This window comes from Leptidea sinapis, chromosome 1 (genome assembly GCF_905404315.1).
Source record: "Leptidea sinapis chromosome 1, ilLepSina1.1, whole genome shotgun sequence".
NCBI lineage: Eukaryota > Metazoa > Arthropoda > Insecta > Lepidoptera > Pieridae > Leptidea > Leptidea sinapis.
In genome coordinates this window covers 1,045,050-1,067,395 of record NC_066265.1, presented here as the reverse complement: position 1 = coordinate 1,067,395, position 22,346 = coordinate 1,045,050, and the positions used below count along the sequence as shown (strand labels likewise).

Here is a 22,346-nt window from a genome sequence, read left to right as displayed (position 1 = left end):
TCTGAAATAGTAATGATTTGGGGTCCCTTTATTTTTTCATAATGAGTCCATCACACATTTTCCTCACTAGCTCTTCCGTTGTTGAAATTACAATCCAGCTGTTGTCATTGATCTTCTGAATTTTCCCACTACGCAAAACCATTTTAGCTAGTGTGCAACTGGCAGGTTTGTGTTGCACCAGTGCGATGATGCAGTCTTCATTTTTCTTTATAGACAATTTCTTTAGTTGGCTGCATAGAAGTGTAGTCTCGGAGATATGCCGGCATCCGTCATCAAGGTAAGCGTACCCATCACTTGCAAGTGCAAGGTATTTGGATTTTGGGATTATTGTAAGGTTTTGTTTATCGGGGATGGAGTACAGGTGAATAAGGTCAAAAATTTGAAGGTCAACCCAGGGGATTTCTAATATAAAATTTAGTGTGTGCATTGTTTTATAAGCTTTAACCACGACAGATTTCTCTATATCATCTATTGTACGTATACCTATTTCCGAGATTGGTTTGAGAAAATAGTTTTCCTTGATACTTAGTAATTAATTAATTAAATTATGAGGATTAATTATACTAGGATGCATGACTTCCATTCGGGCAAACGTAATTGCATTTTCTAATATCATTAGCTTATTTAAAATTAATTGTAAACTAAAACTTAATTGGACGTATATATCTAGAAAATGTAATTGATTATAAACTAAATTAGAACAATTAGAAACATTATTAACTATCGAGGCTAGTTTATTCTGATTCTTATTAATCTTTTCTAATTCTGAGGTAAATTCTTTAATAGTATTTTCAGCCAAAAAAAAAGATTTTTGTTGCTTGTTTTTAATATTATTAACGGTATTCTGTATAGAACTAATTTCTTCTTCTATTTTTTCTGCGTCATTATTGTCCAAATTTCCAGTTATTGCTTTGACTATTGAGCCAAGCCCGTTTACTAATCCTCGCTTAACTCTATAATTATTAGAATAAGATCTAAATAAGCTAAGTTTCTTATCTACCAAAGTAAAAGTGTAATTTAACTGATCTTTGTGTGTTTTCTGCGAATCTCCGGATACTGTATTTACTTCTAAAGACTTTGTTATCATAAAAAGTGAAAGTTATTTCAGTGACGAAGATTGAAGTGCTGTAATATTGTATACACATACTAGGCTGAAGGAATCGATCTGTTTAAATACTTGCCCTTCTTTAAGAAGTACAATGCCATTTGTATTATCTATTGAGTCTATAACTACGTCAGCTGATGCGTAGAGCACGAGGGCTCCTGCGTAGAGCACGAAGGCTCTTGAGATGAAGATCCTGTAACAAGATGAGGCCGTCTGAGCAGCTTATAATGAACTCTTATCGATTTGGCATTCGAATGACTACCAATAATTTCGGCTATATTATTAGGATGCAAGTGAATTATTTTATACGGACCTTTATAAGTAGGCTTCGTTTTGTCGTCCCGCGCCGTCTTTGCCACCTGTTTGTAAACAGTTTCACCTACCTTGAAAGCCGCTTCTTGCGCTGCCTGGTTCCTCTTGCTAATTATCTGCTCCTTATTTTTAGACATGTATGCTGTAACGCACTCTTGTACAGCTTCTGCGCTATTTTTATGTTTTAGAACATAATTTTGATAGAATTCCTTCGGGTCCAAACATTAATTCATGTGGTGTATACCCAGTACTGGAGTGAATTGAATTATTATAGGCGATAAGTGCATATTTCATTAATAAAGGCATAGGATCGTCTTTATTTGTCATTCTCTGAATTTTTATTATTTCAGCAATAGTGGTATGGAATCGTTCTATGGGAGAATTTGAGTTAGGGTTGTAAGGGGTTGTGAAATGTATATTAATATCATGTAATGCAAAGATCTCTTTTATTAAATCATTTTCAAATTTCGTATCCGAATCTGTAGTGATTTTCATGGGTAAACCGAAAACAGAAAATATTTGTAATAGTGCATCTGCTACGTGAACGCTACTTGATGCTGTTAGGTTGATGGCTTGTGCAAATTTTGAGAAATTTATTTTTCTTAATCAAAACAAATCTTATAACAATATTTACAATAACTACGACTACATAAAATTAAAACTATCATTACGTGGAAGCGTACCAAGTATACTGGCAGCATTACCGCGTTGGATAGCAAGGCTGATCCGTTGACCGAAATAGCTGCCAGCGCTTGGGTTTCCAGTAGCCTTATTGAGGCGCGAAGATAGTATTTTGAACATTCTCCGCGCCTCTGGGCCCCACGGGCCAAGTGTCTCGACACCAAACGGCACAAAGATGTATGACTCACTGAGACCAACATATTTGCGACGCTTGCTGTCTTCGGCAGTCGAAGCAGCAGCCCCAGCACCAACTGACGTAACTTGGACATGAGAAGGAGCCAGAGTGTCGACGCTAGTAGCGTCCCACACCAGCGCCCTTCCCCGTGCCCAAGCCACCAGCGTCATTCCATCAGGACGCTTGCCATCGCGGCGGGTAATACCATTTGGCTCTAAAACAGCTGGTATATTAAGAGCGGGAAATGCCCTGCGGATGACTTCATTAATGCTGGCGTGACGACTGATACGGCCTGCCGATTTTAGGCAGGATAACCCGTGGCGTCCAAGAGCATCTACCTGAACGCCACATCTACATTGATGTGGTTCATTCAGTTTTATACCTAGCCGGAGTGATACGCATATTGACAATGTCATATTGTCAAGTAGCGTTCCAATCGGCGCAGAAGGCAAGGCTTGTAACCAAAATCCCGACTCATTTTCTGTCACGGCCAAAAGACGAGCACGCTCTGTTATGTCAGTAGATGAGATCAAAAGATCATCAAAGGCTGACTTACAAAGAAGTGCGTCCCATGCTTTTTGACACTTTAAAGCGTCTGGAAAAATTTTGAATGTTTGCAATATTTAGTCAAGCATTGTTAGCTTCGTTCAAATACACAATCTCTGAGTTACCTGGTACATGATTTACAATTCTAGTAACCAAAGGCTGCGCACTATGAACTGAAGATAGAAATGCTGGTAAGGCAACGCCCGAAACTTTGCGAGTACCCAAACCACCAAACCGTATCGGTAAAGAGGCTTGAGACCATGCACGATCTGTAAACGCGCAATTCAAAACGGTTTCTAAAATATTTTTAAGTGAAATATCAATCACATCAAGCAAATTTGGAAATTTCCATAACGGGCACCTTAAGAGGTACGTAAATTTTGGAACAAATAAACAAGACCGATTAATAGTTAAGGCCATATGAGAATTAATTTTCAATAATCTGTCCGAAACGTTATTAAATTTTTTAATGTGATCGTTTAAGATCGTTGGAATTGAAACAGGAAATAATGGAGCTCCAAGAAGGTCAAGTGAATTCTTGTCCAAAACTTTAATATTGGGGGCCAGAACATTAAATTTATTGGTAATATCAACCCGGTCTGAAATTTGGAAATTTTCGCCGATAAAAAGCTCGCATTTTGAAAAATTTAACTCAAGGCCGATTGAGCTAAAACTTTCTATTACAACTTTCAAATCATCTAAAACAGAGTCCACTTCACCACCCAAAGTACCATCATCCAAGTACCAAACATTAAATTTTGATTTTAGTTTCGTTATGGCGGCATGAATGGCAAGGCTTAAATATTGCTGGACCAAGAGGGTCGCCTTGCTGACAGCCAACAGAAGACCAAATATTATGATTTTTGAATAATAATTTGGATGGTTTACTATAACATTGCCAAATATAATGATAGATTGAAGGAATTGAATTTTTAACTTCTCTCAGCAGAGCTCCCCTATCAACAGAGTTAAAAGCATTTTTCACATCTAATTTTAAAAAGACATCACCAGAGTTCCTCTCCAAAAAAGTTCGCGCAGCGTGGACTGCAGCTTCGCAACCACTTTTGCAGCCGAAACCCAACTGAGTTGGAATGAATTTAGTTGATAGGAAAGGAGAAATATGTTTACAACAAATTTTAGAAACAAGGCGTCGAAATGTGCAGACCACGGCTATAGGACGAATACCATCATCTTTTTTCTTAAGAGCACATATATTCGCACCATATAAAATTTCGGTAATTTCGGTATTAACTTTTCCAGAAAGCATGAGATTTACTAAGAGAACAATGTCCTCAAGCAACGCTCTACCCGCATCCCCTGTGGAAGGACATACCAGATCTTTAAGATGCTGGGGTGTCAGTCCATTCAACATTATTGCTTTTAGTACATCACCATCATTAGCTCGTAGATGATTATCGGAAAAAGATGGTTCCGGAATAACACAATTAGCAATTTTGAGAAATTATCTAGAACTGTTAAAAAAGTTGCCCCACCTGTGGAGTATAAGTCCATGAAGAGATGCTCCATAGGTTTTGTAGGCGTGTCCGTTAAAGCCAAAGGTGGTCTCAGTGGGTTTCTTTCATATTTAGCTCGCAAACAACATCGCATTGATTGATGTATTTTTGAATGCTAAGTAACATATTTTGCCAATGATATTTTCTACGGAGTTGTTTATATGTCTCTTGTATTCCCCTATGAATTGTTTTTCCTATATGATGTTGTTTTATTAAATCCTCCTGTTCAGTTTTATTTTCCACTAAGGTTACCCGTGATGTGCACTTAATTAATTTTGGACCTCTGTCGTTAAATACACACGTGAAAATGCAAGGTATATCTCTTCATTATGAAAAAAACAGTGAAATACTCGATCTGCTACAGTATGTTCCTTTAAGAATTTAATTATTTCCTCTTCTGTATTATTTACAGGGATAAACACATCTTTAATTACTTGCCTAGAGCTTGTTGACCTATTTTCAATGCGGTAAGTTGATCCTGGGGTCGACCTAATATGAAATTGTTTTTGTTGTCTTTCTATAGCGTCAGATATTATAGGTATACCCCTGTTCTCATTATCTGGCTGTGTGTGATTAGTGGATACGAGTAATTGTTCAGGGTCATTTGCTACCGTTATATTATCTCCTTCTGTGACTATAATTGATGGTGTGACGTTTTCTTTTACTTCAAGGTTGTCCGTTTGCAGTTCGCCTGCCTGTTCCCTACGTGCATGTTCAAATATTCTATTTATTATTTCATCATCATCATTATCATCGAATAAATAACGAATCTATACTATTATGAAAAAATTTTGCCCTTGACAATACGTCTGCGTTAGGGTTTTGCCGACCCTTCTTGTAAACTACTTGATAATCATATTCTGCCAACTTTAAGCGCCAGCGTGTTAATTTTGAGTTTGGATCTTTAACCAAGTTAACGGACGGTGGTCGGTGTATATGGTAAACTTCCTACCATACAAATACGGCCTAAAATATTTTACTGCCCATATGATCGCTAACAGCTCTTTCTCTATGGTAGAATATCTATTTTCCGTTTCATATAGAGTTCTAGACGCGTACGCGACTGGTTTATCTGAACCCACACGTCCTTGGGACAGTACTGCACCAATTGCGACTTCTGATGCATCTGTCGTAAGGATAAATGGTTCATCATAATTTAGATATTGTAATAGAGGTGCATTTGTTAATATTTGTTTACATTTGTTAAACGCATCGATGAACTCAGGTGAATGAATGACTGAATGATTTTTCTTGAGACATATGGTCATAGGTTTCGTGAGTTTTGCAAAGTCTTTTATAAATTTTCGATAGTATCCAACCAAAGCTAGAAAACATTTGACTTCCTTCTGCGTTTTTGGAAGTGGAAAGTCTAGCACTGCTTTAATTTTGTCCCTATTTGGCTTTAAGCCTTGGTCTGTAAGTTCATGGCCTAAAAATGTCACTTGTTTTTGGAGAAACTCTGACTTATCTAGCTGTATCTTGAGATTATGCATTTTAAAACGTTCAAAAACCTGTGTTAGCTTATGTATGTGTTCTTGTAATGATGTAGAAATTATAATTACGTCATCGAGGTAAGTAAATACATTTTCTACACCTCGTAAAATATGGTCCATAAGACGCTGAAAAGTACTAGGCGCATTCTTTAAACCGAATGACATCCTAAGGAACTCATAATGACCTCTTTCTGTTGAAAATGCTGTTTTTTCTACGTCACTCGGGTCCATTTCCACCTGATGGTATCCGCTAGCTAAATCAAGCGTTGTGAAATATTGTGCTCTACCTACCCTATCTAAAATATCATAAATATTTGGAAGTGGATATTTATCTTCAATTATACGGTCATTGAGTCTTCTATAATCTATTACAAGCCTCCATTTTATTTTTCCTGATGCATCTGGTTTTTTTGGTACAATATGCACAGGACAGGACCATGGAGAAATACTTTCTCTAATTATTCCTTGTTTATGGAGATTGTCTATTTGATTACGAATCTCTTGGCGTTGTTGCGGAGACTGCCTATAACTTCTAACATATACAGGAGTTTCATCCGTAAGCCTAATTTTATGCTTCACTGAATGGTTAAATGTTAATGGAATATTTTCAGAGTGAAATAATTCCCTGTACTAATAACATAAACGTGATATTTCTCGCTTTTCCTCTTCGTTCTTGTGATCTGTTCTAATTTTCTCTAAGTTTTTGCAAAGTTCTCTATCTATCTCTGATCTAGTAGTAATTGAGTGAAGTTCACAAGAAGTTTCCGTACTATTATTATAATAAGGCTCTAACACGAACGGAGCTGTTGATTTTATAAACCCTTTTTCAGTATTGAAATTTAGTACAGACGTCCGAAAATAACCATTCTCTACTTTAATAATTGCAGCAGGAGAAATTAAACCATTATCCCAAAAGTAATCTTCGTGAAAATATTGGCCGTCTACATAATTTGTTTTAACCTTTATTAATTTTTGACATCTTGGTTCAATACTAATATTTTTTTTGGGTGATCGAAATTAATAGGTATAGTTGCGCTTGACTACATAACACTTTATTTTTATATCTAAATTACTGCATAAGACCTTAAGCAAATCTAGCCCTATTAGACCTTTAAATTTAGGATCAAAGTCAAAGATTAGAAATTTGTGGAATAATTCATTATTAAAAACCGGTGGTAATGGAAGGTGAGCTACTAAGTCATGTGTAGTAACACTATGCGCAGTTTTAACTTCAAAAGGTTCATGATCTACACAATGTTCAAAAATTGTACCGATTATAGCGTCGGGTGATATCATCGATCGCGAGGCTCCTGTATCTATTAAAAACTTACCTTTATATTCAGGTATCTCGATATAGGGCAAATGATCTTTATAGTGATGATTCAGTTTTACTAGCTCTGGTTGTCTGTGTTATTGGCATCCCGAAAATCCAGCTCATCACATGAGGCAATTGCCTGATTTTCCCGAATATTTTGTTAATGAATTTCTTCAGAAGGTGGCTGCTCCTCAAAATACTGGTGGTGATCATAATCAATCGGGTTACTTACCTGAGAGTAGTCGTTCGGGGTGTAGAACAACTCTTCGAAAGCAAATTGTGGCTTCTCTGGCTTATTGACGGACCTCATACTTACATCTGATACTTTTTGAGTCGGATTTATATTTTGTTGAGGCATATTGGGTTGATGTCCAAAATTATTTCGTACATTACCTGAAATCTTGTGACCTTGGTGAGAATTCTTCCAAGGCAGGCTGGACTGTATCCACTGCTGTCGTTGTTGTGAATTCATATTATTTTGTTGGGGTACAAAATTAGGATTGAATAATCGTGGAGGGTAATTATTAACAGAACGCAAATAATTATTTTGTGGGAATAATCTAGAATGATCTGTTTTCTGTCTTTTTTGCGAAGTAGATGCAGTATTTGTACCAGGATTTGCTTGCCTATAATAAATTAGTTTAGCTTCCTCCTGTCTAGCCGCAACAATCGTAAGCTCTAAAGACGTGGGTTTCATAATCCTAACACCTATTCCTACGTTAAATTCTAACTGACTTATATAATGTTCTATTACCATACTTTCATAATAACTTTTATCGGTATGTTTTCCGACTGTAAATAATGTATCTAATATGTCCCTAAGTCGTTTTCCAAACGTTTCGGCGTCCTCCGATTTAAGGCGACGCATTCGAGTAAGTTCCTGCATTACTTGGATCTCGTTTCTCCTAAACGTCTTAATAACGCATGTTTAACCTCCGGCCACGAGTCCAGTGAGTTTTCGTACGCTATAGCATCTATAGCTGCGCCACTAAGCCTACTCTTAATTAAACTTATTAACACGGGGTGCGCTTGCCAGCCAGGCTCTATTAAACTAATAACACTCTCTACTTCTCGTAAATAATAATTTAATGTTTTGGAGTTACCGTTATATCTCGGAATTAAATCACCCATAGTCTTAATAACACTATCGCAATCTTTAAGAGACATTATAGCTTTCACTGTACCCTAGCCTTACTTAACAATGCAATAATTCTACGAAGTATCCTATATCCGTGTGAAATCCGTGGCGATTTTAGCCTAACGACAACACACAATAAAATATATGTTCATATAAAATTCAAATTATTTTTTCAATTTGAAGTAATGATTAAAATAATATATAAAAAAAAATTACGACAGGAAATAGAGCAAAGGAACTTGGAAGTAAAAGAGTACTTACCGAAATCTCTGCATCTCCCGCCGGACGTTGCCCCAGAACAGGATTTTCAATTTTCCGAAATTCCCGTAAATCGTCCTTTTAGGTTCTTATATCCCGATCGCGGTTATTACGATTAGAAACGTTCACTTGATTTTGAAAGTGCCGCGATCCTACCGACTGCGCCAGTTATGTTCGGACGATCATAAAAGGTCTTTTTAAAAATTATTATTTATTACAGAAAACTAATTACAATGATATTAAAATATGACGTGTTACTTATAACAAGACTGGAGCGAAAGTGAATTATAAAAATATTAAATTATAGACAATCGAAGTTCAGCGTCAGCATCTATTCACTTGTTCAATCTGCCACTCAGCTCTTTCACACCGATGGGGCCCCGGTAAAGCGATCGAACCATTTTTTTAAGCACGAGGACTACAGATCTGAAGGCATGTTTTCCACGTGCTGGTTGAACGCTATCACTGCCTCGGAGTTGGTAAAAGTGAAACCTCAAATCTTTGATTTTGGGGAAAATACAAAAATCACAGGGTGCTAGGTCAGGTGCAGGATGGGTGACGAGTTGTACTTCGGAAGCTAAAAATGACTTAGTTTTGTTAGCCGTGTGTGAAGAAGCGTTGTTATGATGCAGAACGCGGCTTTTTGGTCGTCTTTCGCGAACTTTTTTAACACCCTGGGTAAAGAAATCGTAGAATACCACTCGGCATTAACACTCTTTTGATCTTGAAGTGGAATTGTGCAGATGGGACCCGTAGCTGAGTAAAAAATGCGATCATTTTTTAACCAACGTTTCTCGCCTGCATCACTTTTGTTGGCCCGTTCTCATTTACAAACACCCATTCACAAGATTGCTGTTTTTTTCGGGTTCAAAATAATAAATCCACTTTTCATCTAGTGTGACATTGTCATGAACAGCATTAGAATGTCCGTGGTCGTACTTCATTAGCATCTGGGAGCACCATTCCACGCCAGCCCGCCTCTGCTCCGCTGTCAGTTCATGAACCCGAATTCCGAACTTTCAATTCTTCGTGTAAAATTTTCTGAATTTGGCTTTCAATCAAAAATCTTTTAGACTTAGTTCCATTTTCGTTGCGTTCGTAAAACTTTGATGTGTGATAAAAAAAACAATTGACAAGTGATCTCCCCCCAGTTGTTTTTTTTACAAAGAAGGTTGCAACGTTTCAAAAAATATAACATTCGAAATTCAAATAGTTCCGATTAGCTAGCAGTGTAAAACTTTTAGTGCGCCCCGTGTACCTATAGAAAACAGCTAGCTAGTTTGAGTATTACTCCGCAACAAGTACCAGAGTGCTTATTAAATTCGCGAAATGATTTATGATGCCGCACGACACCTTTACTATTAAAATAATTATAGGCGTTAAAATGCGTTTGGGTAACACGTCGGTATACTTGTGATATAAAAACAAAGAACGATTTTCGGATTAATTTCTTTACTTGTTCTGATCTTGTTAGTCACTGAATATTTTATTTTAGGTCATACTGATGTACCCGTATAGCTGCTGATTCCGTACAAAAAGACAATTAATATTTGAAAACTAAAAATGTAAAGCTTTAAATTATAAAATGTCTCTTAGTTCGTGCCATTTGGCGAAGGCCTCCAACGGTTTCCACTCTTGTCTGTTTAAGCAACTCTTTTCCAGTTAGGTCCTGCTGTAAATTTAATTTCGTCTTTCCACCATGTATGCTGTCTTTCTCGTCTTCTTTTGCTATCTTTTGGGCATTCTATAACTATTTTGCTCCATTTCCTCAATTTATCCATAATTTATTTTCCTCAATTGTCCTGCCCATCTCCACTTTTGTTAGTCGATTCGTTTAAGTATGTCGGTAAGTTTTATAATTTTCCTAAGGTTTTTAATCTTATACTGTATTTTAAAACCAGCCATACTGCTCTCCATTGCTATCTGTCTGAATGCAACTTTTCTCTCAATACGTTGGTTAGGATCGAAGTTTGAAAATACATAATTCACTTAAATAAATCAATTTTCCATAATATAATTTCAGAACATCCTGTAAGTAATATAGTAGCCTCGAGATAAGTACGTACTGACACTTACTTTTTCAAGCTGCAGCGTACCCGTTAGAATTCGAAGATAAATAGCGCCCACGAAAGGGTGATTAAAATTTTATTTACTAAATCTGTAATTTGTTTAGTTTATAATTTATTAAGTTATGATTTAGTTATTTATTATATGAGGTGTGCCATAACCCGTGTGTTCATTCTTTCTCTTCTCATTTTCGTTTTCTTTCTTCCCTAGGTTTCTCTTTTCTTTGTTATTGAACTTCTTACAGAGCTTGAAGAGCTTATTTGGACAATGGTCTCATTTTGTGTTTATTTTTTTTTTATTTGAACCTTGGAGGATTGTGGTAAACAGTAGTATAAGTCTGATTTTCCCATTCCGTGTATTATATTTTCCCAGTCTTTGCGTTCTATTTATTTCGTTTTCTTTTAAATTCACGTCGTATTACATCATTGTAGTTTGACAACAAGAGTTTTTAGGTCCTGTTGAGCCCGTGTATTAATAACATGTTTCTTATTCCGTTTGTCTAGATGCTTTTTATAATTTTCCTATTAATCGCAACTTGAGTCAACTACGAAATGTTAAGATATTATTCATAAAACTTGATTTGATTGAAAAGATCAGGGTTGAATATTACCTACACATAAATTTAATTATCTTATTATAAACTTTGTTCCTTTGAAGAGGGTTTTAGGTGAACCTATAATATTTCTTTTAATTTTGTGGGACGGAAACTTAAAACGTAACACGTGTAAGTGATTAATATATTACCCAGCAATACCAAGACCTCTTACAGAATAGTTGAGGGTTTTCTCCGATTCTGACATACATGTGCCAATGTAGCAACCGACCTTTTTCCCACTGAGCTCTTCAGGACATATACCTGAAAAATAAATTCAATAAATAAAAGACTAACTTTAATATTAAACTCAAGTTATATTTTATTTTAACTTCCATCGACTCAAGACACATATTTATGTATCGATAATATTATATACATTCACACTTCTTACTTCATCTACCCGGAGTATAAATTAAAATTTTATATTATTTTACAACTTTAGAAAACTTACAGCTAGGTACATATTAAAAATTTATCTATTATTAAACATAAAGCTATTTAGAAGTTTTCACAAATATTAAGTATTTATTGTGTATAGTCGTTTACCTACTTTTAATATAATATTATATTACCTACTTTTACTTTATATAAATTAAAAGTTTTTATTTACTTGACGTCTAAATTGAAATGTCTATTTGAATAAGTCAAGGTCGTATTCACTATTAACTTCATTATAAAGTTTGCATGCTCTTATAAGAAAAATGTTCTGTCAATAATTACATTTTGCTGATTGTATTTCAAGTATGTTGCCTCGCCTTTGGGAGCTGACAGTGGTTCGTAAACCAATCTGCTCTAGCAGTTCTGCACAGTTAACTCTATGTTTGCTATATTTAGGATATAAGTAATGTCTGCAACACGTCGCCTTTCTTGGAGAGGCAAAAAATGAAATTTTTTACTGCGTGACATGGAATTATGGTAATAGTTTTTTGTACGGCTACGAACGTAAGCACAGTATAATATTTTCATCAGTTTAATTGATGTTAGTTCAGAACACATCCGTATGATAAACCCTAATGTCTTCTTAGCCTTAATAATTATACTGTTTATGTGTAGATCAAATAGAAGCTTTGAATCAATGATAACTCCGAGATCTTTAATGGATGATACTCTTGTTATTGATGTTCCAGGTATTGAGTTATTTTCGTTTATGACATTCTGTTTTCTAGTAAAAGCAAATAAAGAATTTTGAAATATTGAGATCTAATTTGTGTTCTGAAGAATAACTAACAATACATATATTACGACAACCATAGGCCTGGGACGTTCCAACTTTTTCTTATTGCCGGGGCCGAGCAGGCATCTGGATAATCCTATCAAGTTAATTTTTTATCACCATATATTCTTTGCAGCCTTATTTTTTAGAACGGTTCCTAATTTAAATCTAATATATAAAGTTCTCATGTCGCGGTGTTTGTAGTTAAACTCCTTCGAAACGGCTTGACCTATTCTTATGAAATTTTGAGTGCATATTGGGTAGGTCTGAGAATCGGACGACATCTATTTTTCATCCCCCTAAATGTTAAAAGTGGCCCACGACCTTTTTTTTTAAATTTTTTGACATATTTTTTTAAATTTGTTTGATTATGAGTCAGCATTAAAAAATAGATACAACTTCAAATTTTCACCCATCTACGATCAACAGTTACTTTTGTATCGCGATTTGAATATCGGCAATACAACGTTTGCTGGGTCAGCTAGTTCCTTTATAAATATTTTAAACATAAATACTACATTGACATTACATACACCCCAGTCGAGGGCTTTCTTTTATATCCGCGAGAATCAAATTTGTTGTTGAAAATATAAAGAATGCCTCAAATCAACAGTCCTATAAAAATAAGAAAAAAAAACACGTTATGAATATGCGCACAATTTGTATTATAATTAAACTTTGTTAAGCCATGTTATTGTGGGCTGATTTTGAATCCCACTTTTATTATTTCTTTACCTGCATCGTATATTGCCTCATATGCATGTTCAAGCATTTTCCTAGACATTGGATCCATAGCATTTGCTAGTAGGTAATGCACTTTGAAGAACTGAGCATCGAAACGATTCAAATCAGGAACTTGACCGGTGTAATTTACGATCTCTGGGTGGTAATATTCCCACCTCGGTTCTTTCGTCCCCACTGGATTAACCTACGAAAACGATATAGATTTTAGATTCAAGAAGCTGTTAAGCTTCTTTTTAACTATATTTCAGCTGAAGCTATGCTTCAAAGTAATTACAATATCTGAATGTTAAACGTTTTGGATTGCATTATACAATACTATTTTATAATATAAAGTTATGATCTCTGTAACGCGGTTCTGCCTTATAGAAAACCTTGTTATATAGTTATTCACATATAACGCATTTTTACGACCTCGTAATTCTTAATAATAATAATTAATCTCTGAGTTATCTCTTTTAGTTGGCATAAAAGCCTCAAATTTAGAACACATCTATAGTTGATGTATATGGTTTAGTGTATCAATCAAGGAAAAATTATTGCAATTTCAGCCCAGTTTTCTAGATACACCAACTGCATACATAACTTTGTAATCTAATATTATTATATGAGATTACAAACTTACGTAAACTTACTCTCGAGTCTTGAGAGTTAGAAGTCTGGGCGGCTTACATCCAATTGATGTCGACTTTGGAAGTATAAGTTTGTGAATTCTCATTTTGAAAATACAATCGACTAAGAAGCATATAAAGTTCAAATTTGTCAAAAATTTTTTTTTTTAATGAAAATAAGGCTTTGAGAATAACTGCAGCTAAAGCTCAAGAAGGAAACACTGGAAAATAAAAAGAGGAAACTACCTAAAAAAATAAGAATATATTATAAGATAGAGAGTGGGCTATAAGAAAATCCTCTAGTTAGTATTCAAGAAGTAGAAGATACCCGAAAGAAAAAAAGTTGGATGATCTACAAAAAGTAGTGAGATACCATCAAATATATTATAAATGAACCTCGAAAAGTCTCGCAACTCAGTTCATCTACCGTAAAAAGTTGTGCGATCTATGTATTACCAAGTCGGTCAATTTATTCAGTCCCTACTAAATCGATTACTTTACCATACCGACGTTACGGTAGGTGACTATACTGGTATATAAAAGATTTGGCCGAGTAACGTTAATTTGCTTCTCAGAATTGAAGAGTTCCGTTACTTTGTCATGGATCCCATAATCAGAACCTAACCAACCTCTCATCAAACTACCCTTGAAATACATCCTTTCCAATAAATGGTGGTTTCTCATGGATCCCACTGTCAGAACTGGACCAAATTGAATAGAATAGAAAAATAATCGAAAAAATCGGTTTCCCAGTCGAAACTTCTGAGGTAACAATCATAAAAAAAAATACAGTCGAATTGACCTCCTTCTTTTATGAAGTCGGTTTACAAACAAGATGAAACATGGCATTTTTGCATTGCTTATAGGAAATCAAGAAAATTATAATGGTATATATACAATACTAGCTAATAAATAAGACTAACTTTATCTTAGTATGAAGTTAGTATCTATTGTATGATTATCTAGACTAAAGATTGTCAAAATAACTGACTATCTTTTAGGGGCGCTAAATTAAGTAGAATTAGATTTAAATTCCACATATTGACAGGTTTTTTTTATGGAAAAGGAAGATGAACGAGCGTACGAGTCACCTGGTGTTAAGTGATCACCGCCATTCGCATTCTCTTGCAACACCAGAGGTATCACAGGAGCGTTGCCGGCAGTTAAGGAAGTTGTGCGCGCTTTTAAGGTACCCATGGCGTATCGTCCCGGAAACACTGCACAAGGAAGCTCATTCCACAGCTTTGTAGTACGTGGAAGAAAGCTCCTTGAAAACTGCACTGTGGAGGACCGCCACACATCCAGATGGTGGGAATGATATCCTAACTTGTGGCGTGTCGTGCGAAGGTGGAATTCGGTGGCAGGAATCAGTTTAAACAGCTCTTCGGAACACTCCCCGTGATAATTGCGGTAGAAGACAGACAATGAAGCGACATCTCTACGCAACGCCAAGTGATCCAGCCGTTCACAGAGCACTGGGTCCCCGACAATTCGAGCTGCTCTACGTTGCACGCGGTCAAATGGGTCGAGCTGATACTGGGGTGCGCCAGACCAGAGATGACAGCAATACCCCATGTGTGGCTGGACCTGCGCTTGTATGTAGAGCGCTAGAATGTGGGCCGGCTTGAAGTATGCATGTATGAGCATGGCTTGCACTATTAATGACGCCCAGCTTCTTCGAAGCCAATTTAGCTTTGCCCTCCAGATGGCCACGGAATAAGCAGTTGCTTGAGATTTCGAGACCCAGTATTCCGACACTAGGCGAGGCTTTAAAGGAAGTGTTGTCGAAGAGCGGTAAACGGAAAATGGGGTTTTTTTAGTGGTAAACGCGCAAACGTGAGTCTTCTGGGGGTTAAATTGGACAAGGTTTAATCTACCCCAATTCGTTCAATTGGCGACCTTCTCAAGAGAGGACTCGATAGAAGACACAAGTTTCTCCCGGCACTGGTAAACGATTTCCCGAGAGAGACCTGCATGGCCCGTGTATACGGCATCACCAGTGCTGTCGTCTGCATAGCAATGTATGTTGGAGGTGTCCAGCATATCATTGATATGCAGAAGAAACAGCGTGGGAGATAGCATACAGCCTTGGGGCACTCCAGCGTTCGCGGGTTTCGGGTTCGAGCAGTAACCGTCGACCTGTATGCTGCGCCCAGTGAGGAAGCTGGAGGTCCACTTACATAAGCTCTCGGGAAGCCCAAACGACGGAAGTTTTGAGAGGAGCGCCTTGTGCCATACACGATCGAAGGCCTTCGCTATATCCAGGCTAACTGCCAGGCCTTCCCCCTTGCTTTCAATAGCCGCCGCCCATCTATCTGTTAGGTACACCAGAAGATCACCTGCCGACCGACCATGGCGAAGCCCGTACTGTCGGTCGGTGATCAGCTAGTGACCCTCTAGGTATACCAAGAGCTGGCGGCTAATTATGCTCTTCATGATTTTGGAGAGCAGGAAGGTAATAGCAATAGTTCTGTAGTTTGCCGGATCCGTACTGTCTCCTTTTTTTTTGGATCGGATGGACAAGGGCTGACTTCCATGCGTCAGGGACTACGCTTTTGGAATAAGAGTGCCGGAATAAACGTGTTAGCACCGGCGTCGACTCAGGGGCACACGTTCTAAGCACGATTGGAGAAATGCCATTCGGCCCGCTCGACTTCCTGACGTCCAACGAAAACAGAGCTCGCCTAACAGTTTTCTGTCTGACCTGTACTTCAGGCATAGAGCTCTGACACCGCGGGATGGTCGGCGGTGTTTTTCCGTTGTCGTCAAGAGTCGAGTTGGAGGCGAAAAGAGCGCACAGGAGCTCGGCTTTCTCTTTTACCGTATGGGCCACGGTGTCATTCCTCATATGCAACGGGGCCTGGACACAACACACACAACACATAACACCAGGTTATTATCCCGTACGCTCGTTTGTCCTCCTATTGCATAAAAAAAAGAATAACCAATTTGTGGCGTGTAGTGCGAAGGTGGAATTCGGTGGCAGGAATCAGGAGACACAGCTCTTCGAAACACTCCCCGTGAAATGCGGTAGAAGACACATTATTTAAGAGACGTCTATACGTAACGCCCGGTCTCTGCGTTGCACGCGGTCAAATGGATCGAGCTAAAACTGGGGTGCGCCACACCAGAGATGACAGCAACATTCCATATGTGCTCGGACCTGCACTTTTTGGAGCGCTAGAATGTATGTATGTATGGCTTGAAGTATTGGCGTGCTCTATTTATGACAACCAGCTTCTTCGACGGTGAACGCGGAAATGGCAATTGCACAAAATTTTGAGACCCAGTATTCCGATACTAGGCGAGACTTTAAGGGAGGTGTTCTCGAAGAGCGGTGATACCACAAAAATGGTTTTTATTTAGTGGTGAACGCGCAAACTTGATTAAAATGGAAAACATAACACTTCATTTATTACCCGCCCCGACTTATATCAATTTAATGTATGTACCTATTTGGTCTTAAAACTAATCAGGCAGTATTTGAACGAAAAGTCAGTGGTGATTCAGAAAAGTAGGGGATACTTTTTATCAAGAAAAACAATTTTTGAAGTAACAAAAAAGTAGTGTTTGGTATCATCTGAGATATTATCGGGTGCCCGACATTTTTGGGCAGTTAAAATGAAAATTTCTTTATTTCTCTATCCAATTGAGTGCAGTATTATTTTATCTGTATTATTTGTAAAATAATACTTAATAAATGAACGCTCAATCAACAAAAACATGTTTCAAATTTAATATTTTAATTTAATTGTAAGACCTTTAAACGGTTAGTTATTTTATTTCATTCCTATTTTTAATTTTATCGCTTGTTTTAAATATATTCTTCATTTCCGTCTATAACCAACATTAAATTTGAACACTACTATGCACCTCCTATTATTTTTAATTAAACAAAATACTTTATTTGCACACCCTAAAATTTGTTTCTTCTACATTTCCAAAAGTTGTCTTAAGAAAAATACCTCTTTTCTTTTATTATTAAATAGTAAGTTCTAAGTGTTTTAAAGTTGTAATTAAAAAATAGTATTGTATGGTTTCTAAAAAATATAAATAATGTGTTTTACTAATTTAAACATCCATATAAAATTATTAAGACGAGTTAATTAGATATGTGATTCTTCTCTACCTTGTTGTAAAGTCTTTCCTCAAGCTGCTTAACATTATAACTGTCAGGGAAAGACCCCGCCATCCCGGTGATAACTACACGGTTTCCTGCATCAGCATCACCTAGGGACTCCGGTTGGACTAATGTTTTTTGTTGCGGTTTTGGCGACATGATGATTGTGGCTTTTCCTAAAAAAAATACAAAGAAAACACGTCTTTTTAGGGTAAAATGGAACTCTATAACTAAGACTCTGCTGGCCGTCCGTCTGTCAACAGGCTGTATCTCATGAATCGTGATAGTTAAAAAGTTGAAATTTTCACAGATGATGTATGCACACAATTGTTAATAAATTATATTATATAGATAGGTATGGTAACTTTCGAGTCCGACTCGCACTTGGCTGTTTTTTTTTTCATTACAAGACGTGACGAAATTAGAAATATTTTCAGCTAACAGTAAGTAAATCGCTATGCATTGATACACAGTGCCGCTCAATTGTCTTGGAAACGCAAAATTCAGGTCAAAAGGTCGTAAAATCCGGTATTGCGCTCGTCGCTTGAGGGACTTAAGATGTTAAGTGTCAATTGGCCAGTAATTAAACTAGCTGCACCCTTCAATTCGTACACCTGATAGTAAGTGATACGATCTGCATTGAATGCAATGCGATTCGGAATTCTTTGACACCCAAAATTCGGAGTGGTGAAATTGCCTTCGCCACCAGGCTGATTAGAATGTTAAGTTTCGGTTGCTCAGTACCCACACAAGAAACGGCGCCCTTTAAATTACAACACACATAGTACTTGCACACTACTGCCGAAAAATCAGAAAATGCACCGCTGTATAGCCTGGAGAAGACAGCCTTCAACTGGTTGATTTATAATTATAACAGCTTGTAGCCCGAGAAGGAATCCCTACTAATATTATAAATGTGAATGTAAGTTTGTTTTGCCAATAGTAGGTTTAGTTTGCCGTAGCAATCTTCCTCGAAATAAGATTCATATAATATGTTGGGAAGGAGAGCGGAAACAGGAACCGGAACTGGAATAGGCCTTGAGATAATCTTCAATTTCAAACTTGCTTATTATTTTTAAAAGCCCTTTATCTACGCGGACGAAGTCGCGGGCATCAGCTAGTAAAGCTATAAATATGTATTTAAGGACTGAGTACCTCAATCTATATACCTATAGAGCCTACTTAGACTTTGCTCAGACATTACTTATGTAAAACTTAACTGAGTGTAAGCTTAGATAATCTTTTATTTCGTTTTTATAATCAATTGACGGCTGAAATTATGCTGAGCATAGGCCCAATGCAAATGTCATTTTCGCGTTTTATCACACCCAGCAATGTTTTACGTAAGTAAAGATTGAGCAAAGTCTTAGCCTATCTGTCAAAAAATTAAGTTGTATCGCACGATAATATTTATCGAGCGGGCACATTGCTTCAAACAAAAGTAGCTTTCGGCGGATATAAATAGGTGAGAAGTGGACGGATTAAATTCATCTTTGTTGGGTGCAATTAATGAAATTACACAGCGATACGAATTACTTTGAATATGCAAAAATTCATTACGCTGCTTCCGTACTGCTAGATAAAAATTAACTAAAATCGGTAAGTTAAAGACAAACTTTAACACGAAAAACAGATATATAACACAGTTAACTCAATAAATAGGACAAAAAAGAAAAGAGTTTCAATAAATATCCTGTTTGGGGAACAATAATTGAAAACATACACATTTATTCTAATTACTAATATTTAAAAAAACATGAATAAGAAATTCAATATTTTCGTTTTATTTTCTATCTTTTATCGTTTTTATTCCGGCCGAAAAAAAAAACAACTTACCCGGACAGAATATAAAAAGTAATGAAATTACAATAGAGAACCTTCCTAAAATAAACTGTTTAAATACCTGTTCGAAATATAAAGTGGTGGTCACACTGAAGGTATATTTTAAAAATTATACAAATAAAATTATATTAGATTCCCTTATATTTTTTTTACTTTAGTACAAGACCTAAAATGTCAATATTATGATTCTTGAATATCTTCAATCAAAAATCATTAATTACACCATTGTAACAAGTCAAATAATAAATAAATTATTAATTCTAATTTATCATTTTACTTACAATATTATGTAATTATAGTTATGTAATAAAAAAAAATACGTATTGTGAAATAAGTGTACCAATGTTTGATAGACTGGGCTGGTTACACACTTAGACTCTTGAAGGGGTCATTGTGCGCCGCTTTTCGTATTCTTACTCTTTTTGCCCAGACCGATAGTCCCTGATGATATGTGCCGGTTGTTCGGCCACACTCTTGCACGTGCAGTGGCATTCTTTCTACCTGCACGCATTCTCTGTATAAATGTCTATCCGTACCTATGGTGGGTATTTTTTTTTTACAAATGTATGTTTGAAGGACAGCTGGTTATTATAATAACAACAATACAATTTTGCGTATTTTGTCCCTGTGTAGGCTGACGTTGGGAGCAAAACTCTGATGTCACCGGAACTGTATACGGAGGGTGATGAATGGTTTCTAATTGCAGTTTCTGTAGAGTTAAAACGGTTTCTAGTGCTGTATGAGATCACGCGTTACTATGGAGCAATAGTGGTGAAGATCGAATCATGCTGTTTATCTGCTAGTTTTGCTATCATTGTTCGGAGTTCGGCACAGTAGACATCTGCCGATATTGCGTGACCATATCGGAGAAAGCTACAGTGAATATCTCCATACTGAGACTATGAAACAGTTACCATTTCCTTTTTATAGGACACTATTGCAGCGTTTGACCTGGGGTCAGCCGTTGCATTTATCGCTTACGGTTATCGTAAAGAATCCACTTTTCATCGCATGTCACAGTTCGATCCAATATTCCTTCATTTCTGTATCGATTCAACAAGGCAACACAAGTTTCAACATGCGTTTCTCTCTGCAGATCAGTCAAATCATGCGGTACCCATTTTTTATATTTTTTTATTTTATTGATTTGACGCAAATGAGTCAATATTGTTGGTAATGTAACGTTAAACCATGCCGCTAATTCCTGGATAGTTTGTCAGTCCTATGAACTAATAATATACTAGCTTATACACAGACAAACAACGACGACGTCGTTCAGTGGTTCGTGACCCTGATACTGAGCTCCTGGGTTCGAATCACGGTAGGTGCAGTCAATTATATAATGAATATGAATATTTGTTTCCGAGTAATGAATGTTCATGTGTATTTAAGTAAGTAAGTATATTGTATTAAATATATCGTTGTCTTGTGCTTATAGTAAAGGCTATCCCTAGTTTTCGGCAAGATAATTTGTGTAACAGTGTGTCAAAATTATTATTATAAAAACGTTTCTAAATGTATGTAAGCTACAATTACTATAAAAATCAACATCTTCACTAGCAAAAAGTGTGTTATGCTGTTTGCGCATCCTGTTAATGCCATTATTTAATACAATATCGTTCTAGAGAATCCAACTGCAAATGGTTTATAGTTGCACAATCAACAGCCAGAACGACGAACGACAAAATTGATGTCACTTGAAATTTGAGAGCAGTCTACAAGGCCTCTTACTATCTTAAAAAGGATCAACTGGTCGTTTGTCCACCGCCTGTCTTCCAACAAAATCATTTCTCTAGATCTAAACTTTTAATAAAAGAACCGAGGTAGAGTCTTTTGTCGAGCACAACAAGAAAAAAGAGAAAAGTTCTTTGTACTCTTTCGATTCTATCAACTATATATATTACTATCCAGGATAACGCCAAGGTCTATAATTTTTTTGACTTCGTCTAGTTTGGAGCCGTTGATATAGATGGAAGATTTGACGTGATACTTTTACCTGAAATATGTAATTGACTTGCATTTTTCATGGTTAAGAGGGAGTTTATGTTTTACAGACCAGGTCGCTATTCTATCAAGAACATCATGCAACAAATGTGAATCTAGGGGACTAATAATAATTTTGAAAGTTTAAGATCGTCAGTGAAATAAAAGAATTTGGAATGCAATAGAGCGGCAACCACCCTGTTAATGAAAATCAAGAATAGTATGGGGCCCAAATGGATACCTTGGGGTAACAACAGAAATAACTGCAAAGAACTTAGATTATTTGCTACTAACTACTACTTTTTCCAACCTACCACTTAAATACGAAGGAAACCATTACAAGAGACTGCCGTGGACACCTAAATTATATAGTTTGTTATTATCAAAAGATATTATGAAAAGGGGCGATCATACGGGGATCTGTGGTTGAGAATACAGACGCAAAATGATCAGCAAAACTGATAGCATGATAGAGATACGCCATTTTTGTTGCATTTTTGCTAATACATCCCGAAGTCCACGTCGACGCACAACCGCCGAACATATATAGAATGCAGCCCGCAGCTGCAATGCAGCATATTTAGTTATAACTAACGAAGTGTGCTCTTAAATAGATGACCCCCCACACCCCTCTTAT

General features: G+C 36.6%; 1 protein-coding gene across 3 annotated transcripts in view; it reads right to left on the bottom strand.

Annotated features, from left to right (window-relative positions):
• LOC126979634 (fatty acid synthase-like) overlaps positions 1-19,737 on the bottom strand; it is an 83,141-nt gene extending 63,404 nt beyond the window's left edge. For 2 of the 3 annotated variants that reach the window (XR_007732854.1, XM_050829082.1), the window contains exons 1-4: positions 19,721-19,737; positions 17,894-18,060; positions 13,148-13,340; positions 11,349-11,460 (exon numbers count right to left, since the gene is read on the bottom strand). Coding sequence is in view for 2 of the 3 variants with exons in the window: in XM_050829082.1 (XP_050685039.1) it covers positions 11,349-11,460; positions 13,148-13,340; positions 17,894-18,043 (455 nt within the window). In the remaining variant the exon portion in view is untranslated. Of the gene's footprint in view, positions 1-11,348; positions 11,461-13,147; positions 13,341-17,893; positions 18,061-19,720 lie in introns of those variants that run through there. The other variant, XM_050829090.1, reaches the window with a different exon arrangement.
• Between the last annotated feature and the right edge of the window lie 2,609 nt (positions 19,738-22,346).